This window comes from Desmodus rotundus, chromosome 10, assembly GCF_022682495.2.
Source record: "Desmodus rotundus isolate HL8 chromosome 10, HLdesRot8A.1, whole genome shotgun sequence".
NCBI lineage: Eukaryota > Metazoa > Chordata > Mammalia > Chiroptera > Phyllostomidae > Desmodus > Desmodus rotundus.
Genome location: NC_071396.1, coordinates 37,507,766 through 37,521,182, shown reverse-complemented (window position 1 = coordinate 37,521,182; position 13,417 = coordinate 37,507,766). Strand labels below are relative to the sequence as shown.

The window sequence follows — 13,417 nt, the reverse complement described above, 5'->3', positions numbered from 1 at the left end:
GAGGTGTTATTATTTTTTATGGTAGCCAGATTTCTCCTGCCTTTTAGCCTTCCAGCCCAAGCAGTAGCAGGAAAGCCAGCCCAACATAGGGACCAGGGACTGCTATGCAGAGAGAACCACACAGCATCCTCAGTACCATAGGGACCTAACCCAGGTCCTTATGTCTCTATCAGCATGAGCAGCATTCATTTCGAGCGTTTTATAGCAAGTCATACTTCCTGATGTTTGCTGCATGAACTTACTGGTCCCCTCTGCAAAGGTTCTTGGCCCCGAGAATGTGCATATATTACCCGTGTGGTAGGTGGGGGTCAAATGCTCAGAACTGTGGGAAACTATCATGTGCCTCCAGGAAACAGTAATCTCAACCCCTGTACCTAGACCAGTATTCCTGTTTTGACTGATTATATTAAAAAATAATAGTAAAGTAGGATGTACCATAAGTCCTTATTTGTTCTCTTTTGGGGAAGCCATATGAAAACAGTTGCAAAGAAGGTTGGCCACTTCTGCGTGGTTAAAAAAGGCAGGAAGTGAGGGAAAGCGTGTCTTACCACCTGCTCCCTGAAGCGCGCGTTCAGAGTGTAGTGTCTGTTCTTGTTCAGCTCAACCTGATATGTTACTGTTTCCTCTCCTGAAGTTAGTAGTGAAGATCCTGGACTGAAAAGGGCATAGGGGTCACCTAGGATGTAGGGACTGATGCTGATTAGTCAGGTGACTGAAAGTGGCGGTGGCCTTGAGTTGGAGGTGCAGTTTCTAGCAGGGGGTTCTGGCTGAGGGGTTTTAATTCTGGAAAGATGACTCCACTGTTGTAAGGTCTTCCTGTTTTTTAAGAGAAGCTGGAAATCTGGAATTTTTATGTGACATTCCCCAATTAAAAATGGATATTGAATTTCCTTTGCAGCCTTAAAATATTTGATCTTGAATTTTTATGCTAATGAGAATTTCTTAGGTAAAAAGACTTAAAGAAAAAACAAATCTCCTCAAGAGCTTGGTTAAGCTAATTAAAGCTGCAAGATATCTTCAGGTTGAATAGTAAGTGAAATTTTAAATTATATTTAACAAGAATAAAAATTGATGTGCACAAAGTAAGAGGGCAGACTTTGAAAGTCATTATCTTCATCTGTAGGTAAAAGAAAACACCTAGTTGCTTACACTGCACAGGTAGCTGTGGGCAAGTTGTTAAAGTCTCTTTGAGTGCCAGCTTCCTCATTTTTAAATGGGATATCAGCACCAACAGCAAAGGATTCTGGAGGGAATTAAACGAAATAATGTAAATAAAACAACATAGTTCTTGGCTCATAATAAGGTGGGTAGTGCTCTCTATAGGGGTAAAGGGTTGCGGTTTTGATGATGAAAGCACATTTTCTGAATTCTCTGCATTTCATAGACTTTTAAAAAAATGGTACCATGCTAATCAATTTTTGTTTGTCTGATAATCTTATTCTTTACCTCCTTGGGTTTGTAGCTTTATAATCCCACAGGGCAGCGGTTCAGGAACTGTTTCCTCGTTCCCCTCCCGATGGGCCCTGCATGCGGTGTCACGTGCGGAGAAGGTGCGGTGCTGGGAGGCCGAGGGCCCAGCCCTAGCACTACACATGCACAGAAACTACGGCAGCCTGGGGGTTCACTCGTCCTCCGAGTCTTCCTGGACGGGTGCATTTTGAGGCCTAAAGATGAACAAATAAGGTTGAGCCCCCTGTTTTTCCCTTTCAAGTAAGCTGTGACATCCCTCGTGCTTGTCACCTGCCAGGATAATAGTCTTTTCTGTGAGAAAGCACTTGACTTTGAAAGTCATTGTTAACTTGCTGCTGTGCAGGGCAGTTTGGCTTCGGGAAATCGCCAGTGTTGCCAGTTTTTCAATTTTAATCTTACTCAAAAGCAGGAATTGTGACATATAATGGCTTGGTGGTCATCTTGTACTTTTAATCTGGGGCTATTTACTTCAATTTTAATAGAAATAGAATATTTATCTCTTCTGGGAACATGTGATTGCCAGCCATGCACTCAAGAACCAGTGGGAAAAGTTTCTGTAATTCTTATCTTACATCATTTAATATCACTAATAGGCAGCGTAGAATAGTTGGTGCTGGAGGGTCCTCTTTTATTTATTGCCCTCCTCAGGAGCCTTTTTAAATAGTTTGTTTTTAATTAGATGCCCACCTGTGTAAAATTTCATTTTTACAGATATACTGTGTGTCTATTTATGTATTATATGGATACCTGTGTTTTATACATAAAGAATAAGGGTTTTTCGTGTGCACTCCCTTCCCCAAAGAATCCGTCTTTGCCCCTTGAGCTGGCCCTGCATGATTCACAGCAGGGGGGCCCTTCCCGCCCCCACCCCCACCCCGAGTTTTCATTTCAGAGCCTCTGTGTTCTCTCAGATTGTTGGGTACCCTACAGAGCTTTCCTTTAGGTGGATTATAGCTAGTGATATGCCTCATACTACAAATTAATGTTGAGACAAATGACAGAATATTTAATAATTTATTTTAAAATATTTTATGGAAAAATAACCGATTTCTCCTGCACCATAATGGTTTAGTGAGAAAAGCGGCCTTGTTGCATGTGTTTGCCAGTCTCTTCAAAGTCTGGCTTAGTAGCAGACAGCCAAATTCTCATCATTGCCTCTACATTTAATTTGCTGCAAAGGTACACCAGTGTCCACTGTACGTGTAGTTGGGAAAGGAAGGAGCATGTCAGTCACCTTCTCAGACACTCGAGGTTCTTCTTTGGTATCAGACTAAAACAGATTGTAGTTTCTTAAAGGGACGCACGCAGTGTAGAAGCTCAAACTATATAAAGACTTCCTGTTCCGTTACTTTAAAATTCATTCGTCTTTCCCTTTGAGTAGATCTTTTGTCCGTCAGTCAGTTTGTACCGCTGTACATCGCTCACCTGGGAAATAGTGGTTCACGGGCTTGCTCTGATCTTGCAAATGTCGCACAGGACCAGCTCCTCACATGCCATTAACATCACCACTGATCTCAGCAGACACCCTCTGAAAATGGGAGGCAGCTGCCAAGATTGTTTTTGCTTAAATGTCGTCCTTGGCCGTAAGTACTAGTAGTTGTTTTTCTTGAGGTGACAGGCTCACTTTGTTCATTTTTGAGAAAATATCTGCCATGTAGTCAAGTCTGAATAACTAGAGTTGCCAGTCTTGGAAATAAGAAACACGTTCCACGAGAAAGATGACCCAGTCAGCTTGCAGCTCGAACAGAGTGCAAGTGCTTTTCTCCAAACAGCCGCCGTACCTCTGCGCTGCAGGGGTGCTTTCTGGTGCAGCCAGTTTGCCACACAAGACACTAACAAGACGTGTGTGTTCTACTTGAGGATTTAAAATAATTAACTTTACTCTGAGCACATTACACTTTGGTGCCCCTGCCAAGATCTGGAAGGTCAGGCTGCTGGCGACTACCTACCACTGCTTTTGTACATGTCACCATGATGGCTGGTTAGCGTTAGTACCCACACAGTCGACCTCCCTGGGACAGTGGCGCACACTCGGAGAGCCACTGGTGTGGAGCATGGACTTCGGAGCTAGACTGCCTGTCCTGAGGCCCAGTGCCAGCCCCTCCCAGCTGTGTATGTGACCTCGAGCCATTGCCCTGATACCCAAACCTGACAAGCTCACTGTCCCTGAGGGACAGAGGCCCCAAATCAAGAAAACGTTTGCCATTGGCTATTCTGGCCCATCATTGTTACTACAGACCTGTAGGAGAGGGAAGGACCTAAAGTAGCATATATGTATCGCAGCAGCAAAGATTGGATCCTGAAATGACTTGCCATCATGGAGTAAGAAGGAAAAAACCCAGGTTGTATTCTTAGGCTAGGTATTCTCAACAATTGCACGACATCTGTTTAGAGGGACATGATAAGCCTACTGCTTTCTTTTGTAATCCAGTCAAGTGCGTTACTGCTCTTGGTTCTGAAATGCACATGAGGTCCCCACACCCCGCACTGGTCTGTTCCGATAGCGTAGGTGTGGGGGGACATGTGTGATGGTGATTTGAATGCTTTCCTTCATTGTTTATTAGGCCGAGGAAACCTCAGTGGCAAAACATGGCCCTCTCATTTTTCAACATCCTTGAACATAGACTCCTCTTAAATGTACACATTCCTTCATTTCACCTGGGAACTTGTCAGATAGGAGCCTGTTACTACCTTCTGTCATGTTGTTCATGCTGAGAGAGCCACTTGCTTTATGAGAGAAATGGCGCGTTGGATTCTTCCATCTGCTCCAATTGATTTTTGCCTTCACATGGTTTCCAAACTGTTCCTCTGTCTGGGATTTTTTAACTTGTAAATACTTTAAAAAATTATTGTCTTCATTCTTAAAAGTACAGAAAAGGTACATATCAGAAAAGGTCACCGTTCACTTTGCCGTCTTTGACATGTCCTTTTCCCTCCGTTCCGATGATTAATAGACACTCTTTTTGCCCTAGTTGTCCACCTATTGTATGTACATTTCACTGTGCCTGTACCTTTTTCGGAGCATGCCCAGTTATGCTATCGAACACTCATGGAGAATGAGTGGCCGAAAGGGCGGTTTTCTGCAGGGCGCTTAGGGGCAATTGTCAGATTGCTTTCCAACAAGACAGAACCAGCTTCTCGTTTCAACAGCGTTCTGCCCACGTCTCTGTATCTTCCCCAGCTTTGCTATTATGTTAAATGCTTTTCAAACAGAAGAAATTATACAAGTTAAAACATGAACTTGGACTAAAGTTTAAAAGTTTAGAAATTAATAGTATAACATAGCAAAACTTATAATGTATATTTCTTATCACTAGGGATTCAAACTGAGCTGGACTTCCAGGGTTTCCCTTAACGTCTGACAGTGTGGAGTGTTCTGGACAGAGGCCTTGCTGTGTCGGGGCTTTTGCTTTCTGAGCGGGTCCAGACCTGCTTGTGTGCAGTGGGTTAGTGACGCAAGTTCTGTTTGTGTCCTTTAGTTTTTATTGTGTCTTCCGTATCTTAGCCCTCAGTCTTGACAGCTACATAGAGGGCTTAGAGGGGGGTGTATGTGGGGTTTTCTTTATCATACAATGCAAACATGGATAATGTATGATTGCAGTGTGTGACTTTTTTTGCTAATTTTTTGTAAATTTCAGGTGTGCAACAGAGGAACATGGCTCAAGAAACTAATCACAGCCAAGTGCCTATGCTTTGTTCCACTGGCTGCGGATTTTACGGAAACCCTCGTACAAACGGCATGTGTTCAGTGTGCTACAAAGAACATCTTCAACGACAGAATAGTAGTAACGATAGAATAAGCCCACCTGGTAAGTAATCCGGCCAAAACACAGCTCTGTTCAGAAGTGAGGCGCACCTGGGTCACACAGTGAACCCAGCACCCTTTCCTGCTCTGATGTTGCACTCACTGTACTAAGTTCAGGTCAGGAAAGTGGCTCATTACCTACTGTGGTCATCAGTGGTAGGGGGACAGGGATGTGGGTTTTTTTATCCATTGAAAATAACTAGCATAAATCCATTTCGCAGTCTTACTTGCTGTGCTACAAAACTCCATTATCTTATTAAAATAGAGGTGTACTTCAAGTACACTGAGCTCCCTTGGAAAGTAAGGTGAGGGAGTGAGGGCTACAAGGGGGCCTTGGTTCTTTGATCTTGGATGACTTCTGCAGTCAAAACAGTTGTAGAAGGAAAGAGTGGATGATGAACAGCCATAGCTGGCTTTGCAGAAAGTGTTCCCCACCAGGAAGGAGGGGCAGTAAGGGGTGTCTACCCCAGTCACCGGAGTTCTCTGCCTTTTCGAGTCCAAGGATTCTCCTGGAATTGAGATGGGCTTTTAAAGTGGCAGCAGTTCAGTAGGAAGGATAGTGCGGATTCTGAGTGTAAGCTTTGCGAAGGGAGGGTGTAACTCTTTTAGTCCTCGTTTGGGATGGTCCTCATGTAAGTTGATGCCTAGGAACGTTTCTGTGGTTGATGAACACACAGGCTGGTACTTAGTGCATTTAAAATTTTGTTTGGACCCTTTCTCGTCTTTGCTTCATGTTCTAGCCAAAAGCTAGAACCATTGAATCAGAACTTCTCCAGTTTTTCTTAAGGCTAAGATCAAATCGATATACATTACTGTTTTTGAAATTAAATCATGATCTACATATCTGCCTTATGAAGAATAGGGAAAACAATGTAATCTAATATGCTGAGCACAGATTTTAATTCTGAACTTAGGTTTGCCTTACTGTTAGATTAGCTTTTATTGTTAATACCTCTTGTCTGCACTGGTGCTCGGAAGATGTTGTGAGTTAAAGGGTTCGCTGACCTTCGGTCCTGATAAACGTCAGTTTAGTTTATTAATATATACAGTTTCTATATGGTTTCCTCCTTCATGGTTAAAATAAATGTCTTTTCACTGGAAAACTATAGTATTGAGGAAACTTTAACTAAAAGAAATGAACCAGTGTATTGTATAAACAAAGTTCATTCACTGCATTTTGTGGAAAATCGTTCTTGATTCTTTTAGACGAGGTGTGGGGCTGCCCAGAGCGCAGAGTCACTAATGCGAAATGTGGTGCCGTTGCAGCGACCTCTGTCAGTAGTCTGTCTGAGTCCCTACCGGTCCCGCGCACAGACGGCAGCGTCCCGGAGGCACAGTCCGCGCTAGACTCCACGTCTCCATCCACGCAGCCAAGGTAGGGGCGCCTCCAGGTGGGGATGGCACGCTTCAGAAAACAGAGGGATGCGTTCCATATTCGATCAGTCCTATTAGCAAGAACTACATACATTTTTAAACTGCCTGAAGTTGTATTTGCCTCATTATCAGTAATGACTAGTTAAGTAGGCTGTTTGTTTTTACATTGGGATGGGGTTGGGGGCTTGTCTTTTAAGTCCCAGATTTCCTTTTCGGGCAGCTTTTCCTTTATTCCGTCCCCCCATACAAGCTAACCCACCCCGAAGTCGTTCTGTAGCATGCTAGGTTCTTCTCGCTGCAGCCTTACTCTGCAAATACTAGTATTTCGTTTTTAAAAAGAGTCTTGTCACAAGTTTTCTTTGTTCCATATCATGATATGGTAGTTACATTATTTGTGTTGTACTGTATTTTTTCTAACTTTGAAGTTACATCATTTAGAAGCCTGAAAATACAGAATATTTGTTTTATTTTTATCCTCCTGTTAGGAAACCAATACTAAGTTTCTACTCCTTAGTTTCTTTATTTTTTACAAATTTTTAATTGGTTTGAGAGAGAGAGACATTGATTTGTTGTTACCACTTATTGATGCACTCATTGGTTGATTCTTGTACGTGCCCTGACCTGGGATCAAACCCGCAACCTTGGTGCATCAGGACCAGGCTCCACCCAGCCGGGCTCCGTAGTTTTTTCCCAGTTCACGACAGGAGATGTTGAGTCCCGTTGGCCAGGGTGTCGTTTACCACTCTGTGCTCGGGTTCCTTGTGCACGTCTTCATCATGCCATTTTCCATTACCTGGATTCACACACAAAGGACACACTGTGGCTGTATTTCCAAAGCAGGAAACTTTTGGGCCACGTTGGTCTCTAGTTCCAAAGCTCTGAGGTTATGTTTAAATTATAAAAAGTATTTTTATGTTAATTCTTGTCTTAACAATCTACTTAGATGCGTTGAACTTTTCCTTGTATCACGTTAGGGACTGTTCATGCATAGAGATGATCTTTTAAAATCTAAATATTTTTGCTTTCTAGTTCTGTATCAAATCAGTCACTTTTATCAGAATCTGTAGCATCTTCCCAAGTGGACAGTACATCTGCGGACAGAGCGATACCTGAAACGGAAGACCTGCAAGGTTTGCATACGAACTAGTGTATATTTCATCATTTATTTAGCGTTTCAATATTACAGGGCAGGCACTGTCCTGGGTGAATATATTTTTTAAATTACCAGCCTAACATTGTAACATTTTTATATTTATTTTCTTTATGAGCAGAATACATTATATCCTCAAGTATTTAATTAACTGAAATGTTGGGAACCATTTCCCACTTATGTAAAATTATCTCATCAGTATAAACTTAGAAACTTCAAAATCTGTTTAGTTTGAGAAATATATTTAAGTGAATGAGTGGTCGTGTTACATTATTATCTGTTGTTATTTCAGCCAGTTTAATCTGAATACTATGTCCTCTCCAAGCAAACTGGGGCTGCTGATTTGAGAGGAATCTCTTGTTTTTGACTCAGATTTTCTAAGAGGCTATCTAACCTGACTGGCAGTCACCCTCTCTCCCCCTCTTGGACTCCAGCACATTCGGTCACTTACATTTACAGGTGGCATCTCTTGTTCTTGCCCATGCTCTTTGTATCGCCACCGTGTGGGTCCAGGGGGTCCAGGAAGCCTGGGACTGTAGGAAGGCTTTCTTCGCAGGTGGGGAGAGCAGGAGAGGCCTTTGCTCAAAAACCTGGCTTCATGAGTTACATTCCACCAGCGTGTGACACTGTGCTCTCTGTGACGGGTGCTCTGCAAAGGCAGGCCCGCGGATGTGTGGGGTGTCGTTTTGCCTGTGGCATGCACTGCAGAGAGGACCTCCTGGCCAGTGGGCCTTCTGTTGTGCATGGTGCTCACGTGGTGATGACAGATACCCGTCGATCTTAGCCTCGGTTTGCTAAGGTGCAAATTGGCTGCACCAGCTAATCCCTTGCTCTGAGTTCATGCCCAGCCAATAATTGGCATAAATGGCCTTTTTGCCAGTGGTCGCTATAGCAAGAAAATACACTATGTGGTCAACACTAATATTCTGGTCCACCCAACATATTATTATGAATTCATAAAATTATAAGTGAAGAGTTTGATTTTTAGTTAACTAGAAATGTTTAAGGAAGGGCAGAGATGAGGGATATTTTTAAGCAGAAATAGAAAAGTTCCCAAGATTTAGTTACCCATCGGACTTGGGGATAAGACAAGGGTGGTGTAAAAGCTCCCTGTTTGATGGCAGTGGCAGGGGCGTGGTTGCCTAGACCGAGAGGCTGAGGGACGCATTATGGTTGATGAGATTTTAGATTGAGTAAGTTGAAAGTAATCAAATTTCAAATTTAAAGAGTTCAGGGGAGGTAGTGGTAAACAGAGGTATTTAAACGTGTCATCAATGGCAAGTGTGAGGTGTGGAAGTCCTTGGCACAGGTCGAAAACGAGAGGCTCAGGTCAAGAGGAGCGAGTGGGCCGGCGCGTCAGCACAGGGGACAACAGTCACCTGGATGCTCCTGGTTAGTGTCAGGCCTCAGTCGCTGGGAGAGGTTCAGGAAGCAAGGGTTGCTTAGCAGTTTCAGCCGAGAGCAAACAAGGAAGAAGGAGCGCAGGCTGTGACTCACAGAGACAGTGCCCTCGTCTCCCAGTGGAACACACTTCACAGCACTGACGGTGGAAAGTGCGCAGTGCAGTAGCCGCTGCTGGACCAGGCTGAGCAAGAGTGTGGGTGTGAGGTGCTGAACTGTCACAAGATGACACAGTTTGACAGCGTTCGCTGCGTTTGGAGAAAAACAGAGTTTTGTGTACCCAGCCCTGAGAGCACTAGTACAAAAGGTGGTCGTGATGCTGTAGTAAGAGAAATTGTGTGTGTGTGTGTGTGTGTGTGTGTGTGTGTGTTGGGGGGTGGCGGTTAGAATTTTAAAAACGCCTTTTTACAGTGGCTTTTAGGTTAAACCAGTATTAACTTTTAAGTATATTTCGAAAATCTTCATTCATAATTTCTGCTTAGCAGAATCTTTGAAAAATCTGGTGTGACTTTCATCTGCATTTGAGAGGATTAGTTTTCAATGTGTAAAATCTCAGCCTAGTTTTCAAAAATTTCTTGCTTTTCTACTGTTGAATTAAGAATGTCTTACTAGAAAACTTGCACACAGGTGTGACTCTGTATATAGACTCACACCTTCATAGCATGGAGATGTACTTGACAGGAACAAAGGCAGAGAATTTTTTTTCCACCTGTGTAGGTGAAGGACAAAAACAGACAGAGGAAGAAAAGGTCTTTGGCTAAAGTCCACGGTCATTTGAGCTAGAACTGGAACCCAGGCCCATGACTCTGGGTTGCAGAAGCAGAGGTGTTGCTTCCTGGGCTGGGGTGTGGGTGTGTGTCGCTGATGCCAAATCCAGCCCCACTCTGTTCCCAGGGTAGGATCGGCTGGTATGGTGGCCAACCCAGGTATCTGTTTTCCTTATTTTACTCCATGTGCATCCCTCAAGGAAAATGTATTTTGCTAGGAAGACTGTCCCAGGTGGAAGACAGTACATGGGTAGCAACTGTGTGCCTAAGCCAGAATTTCCTAACGTGTTTTACTGGAGTTCTCAGAACAGTATCCTTGGACCAGCTTTTTTCTCTGTGGGTTTTCTCCTCATAATTAGAATCTGTTGCCACCAGGTGGGCAGGACTGCTTTCATTTTGTCCTCATGCCTCTGAAAACTTTTCTTCATGTTTAACCCAGAATTTAGCATATTGTAGCATGTCTCTCATTTAATTATGTTTTCTTTTAATTTAACAAATAACATATCTCACACAGTGCCACTTAGGAATGTCACTTACAAAAACTGACTTTAAGAAAAAAAACTCAGTATTTTGGGGCACCCTTACCTGTCACAGTTGATTGTCCTGTTCAGCCACATGCTCAAGTCTTTGTTGACCCTCTGAGTCCCTCAGGGGCGGGGTCATAGCCAATGGAGTGTGGAACTGGGTTCAGAGGTTCTGTTGTTTTCACATCTCAATACCCCCACTTCTCTGATCCTTCTTTTCATTACTTTTGAAGGAGACTAAGAACCATGTCCACCTTACAAGGTGTTAGAAGGCAGTGAAATAATGGAGGTGAAATGAGCTTTGTAAACTGCAAAGGATATTTTTACTTTCTGATGCCGTAGTGATTTGGGAATCATAGCAGGTTAACAGTAAGAGAATCTTGCAGCTTTCCAACAGTAGAATGAAGTCCTCTTCGAGGTGGTGAGCTCTCTGTCACCGAAGCATGCTAGAACAGCTGGGTCATTGTCAGGCACGGAGTGGCAGAGGGGAGTGGAATTCTCCACTCCAAGGGTTCCTGAGTCCAAACAGAGTGGAATTGTTGAATCGGTGGCTCAGACAATCAGAGAGAAATAGTCCCTTGGGACTACTTTAGGAAAGCTGTGTGGATTAAACATGAGATTTATTCTGATTTTAAAAGAGTGGGTGAGAACAGCCAGAACAGTCTGGGAAAATAGAGCCAGGTTGGCGGAGGACTGACCACAGCCATAGTCACCCGAACCTCGTGGTGCTGGCATGAGGACAGCCGCACGGGAACATGACCGATGGTATTCAGAGTGTTGTTTGTAACTGTTGCCATGCGGAGATGACCCATGTGGCCATCAGCAGATGAGTGGACCCAATGTGGCGTCCACATGCACAGGATTGTCACTCAACCATTGGAAGCAGTGGCGTCCTGGACGTGCTGCAGCAGGTACGAACTTTGAAAACATGCTAAATGAGAGAAGCTGGGTGCAGAAGGCTCCTCCTGTGTGATTGCATGTATATGAAGGACAGGCACAGAGAAGAGCACTTTTTGCTGGAAAAGTAATTGAGAGCAAAAGTATACAGGTAGGAAAAGATGAAATGTGGGAAATAGGGAGAACAGCAGTTGCCGCAGTGGCCATTTCAGGCCAGCGTATGTTGGAACTAAAGCTGGAAAGGTTATCTCTCCCTCTTTCCCTCCCTCCCTCCCTCCTTTCCTTCCTTTTTACAGGACCCAGAGAACAGTTGCACTCGAATGTGTTGCTGCATGTGGGTAGTGACACTAATTCACCTGACTCATGCTTTTTGAAATGTATTCAAAGTACAGGCCAGTCGCCTTTGTCTAGGTGCCATTCCCATTAAAAATTAAGTCAGTAAGTGCTGGGCGGTGTGTTTTGCAAACACGGTGCCCTTGCAGGGGCCTCCCAAATGGACCTTTAGGACCCATGGCTGCAGCACCCTCACCCGCAGCCGCCTGTCGTCGATCATTAACAAGCAGGCGACCTCCTTCTAGTTCTCATTCCAGAATACGGAAAACTGCCTGCTTTTAGGACACTGTTCTTATTTTGACTTCAGGTTCAATGAGATTATGGCCTTTGGCCTTCAGTCCACTGAATGGCACTTTTCAGGGATTGAATTGTTTCCTCTCACATAACAGTTTGGTCGGGTGTGCTTTGGCCTTAAATCTCATAGAAACTGAGGAAACAGGTAATTTCTGGGAGTCAGACACTTTTACGCAATACTCTCTTATCTTGCCCATGAATTCATTTGGTGACTTTCATTTCAGGCCACCAGCCAATAGTGTCAGATGGGCTGAGGTTCCCCTAGTCTTGTGGGGATATAGGTGGCATTAATCGGCCGCACTCTGGAGCCCTTGCTTTCAAACCCACTGGTCCAGAACTCAAAAGGGTGTGTGTCCACCTCATTTACAGAGAAGCCACGTAGGCGGATCTCTAGGTTTAGTCCTGTGAGAGGCCTCGTGGTTTGCGGTAGCATTTGTGTGCCCAGCAGGTAAGTGTATCACATCACTTCTCTATCTCCAGAAACCACGCAGAGTCTGTGTCTCAGCAGGCAAACCAGTTGTGTTAAAGATATGATCTTACGGTGGTGCTGTCCCTGCCGTTGTAAAATACTAGTTACATCAGTTTATTTCAGTGCGATTGGGAGAACAGATCAGATACTATGCCTTACAGAGTTCAAAGACAATAAATAGATTCTTTTTGGATTGCAAGGAAAAGCTTTTCCAAGCTCTTTGCACATGGCCTGGCCTTATCTAGAACTGTTCTAGGGACTGGGGAAAAATTGTAAGCAAGACACACAGCCCCGCCCGCATGGAGCTTATGTTCTAGGGATATCTAGTTACAGAAGATGCAGGGCTTTATGTGTCTGTATTCTGTTTCAAAAAGAAAACGTATACATTACTAGAACTGTCGCCCAGAATGTCCAGGTGTGCAGTGATCACATTGTAGGTAAAGAAAGGGACAAGGGCATGGAAGAAGAATTCCCCATACAAAGGACAACTTTTACAGAAGCCCAGAGATAGAAGAGACTTCAATGCATTCAGGGAAACGACACGCACTTCAGTGTGTCTGGAGCATGCAGCGTCCAGGAGGCAAGGTGAGAGACGAGGCTGGAAAAGGAAGGATGAAAAAAACCATGAGGGGCCCGGCTGTTAGCCTGGGCTTAGTGGGGGGTCAAAAAATTTAAACAGTGGAGGGCACCTCGTGAGGTTTTCAGTTAAGGCCTGGGCCTCGTGAGTTGAAGAGGGCACTGCCCGGTGGTGGTCAGGGACTTTTCAGGGTGGTCTGAGGGAAAGCTGCAGAGAACCAAGTCAGGGCTTTCCTGGAGGGCAGGCGCTCGAGCTCAACCTTAAGAAGAAGGAGAGAACCAGATGAAATGATGGAGACAGAGGAAGGCCTTTTGGATGAGCTGTAGGCAGCTGGGCAGAGGGCCTGCCGTGGTGCC

General features: G+C 44.3%; 1 protein-coding gene across 9 annotated transcripts in view; it reads left to right on the top strand.

Annotated features, from left to right (window-relative positions):
- The window catches only part of ZFAND6 (zinc finger AN1-type containing 6), a 44,026-nt gene that overhangs the window by 26,650 nt on the left and 3,959 nt on the right, over nucleotides 1-13,417 (top strand). For 6 of the 9 annotated variants that reach the window (XM_053912540.2, XM_053912541.2, XM_053912542.2 and 3 more), the window contains exons 2-4: nucleotides 5,109-5,279; nucleotides 6,482-6,650; nucleotides 7,679-7,779. In XM_053912540.2, coding sequence (XP_053768515.1) covers nucleotides 5,126-5,279; nucleotides 6,482-6,650; nucleotides 7,679-7,779 — 424 coding nt within the window. In that variant the 5' untranslated portion in view covers nucleotides 5,109-5,125. Of the gene's footprint in view, nucleotides 1-4,791; nucleotides 4,917-5,108; nucleotides 5,280-6,481; nucleotides 6,651-7,678; nucleotides 7,780-13,417 lie in introns of those variants that run through there. The other 3 variants (XM_053912539.2, XM_024561664.4, XM_045196475.3) reach the window with 2 other exon arrangements.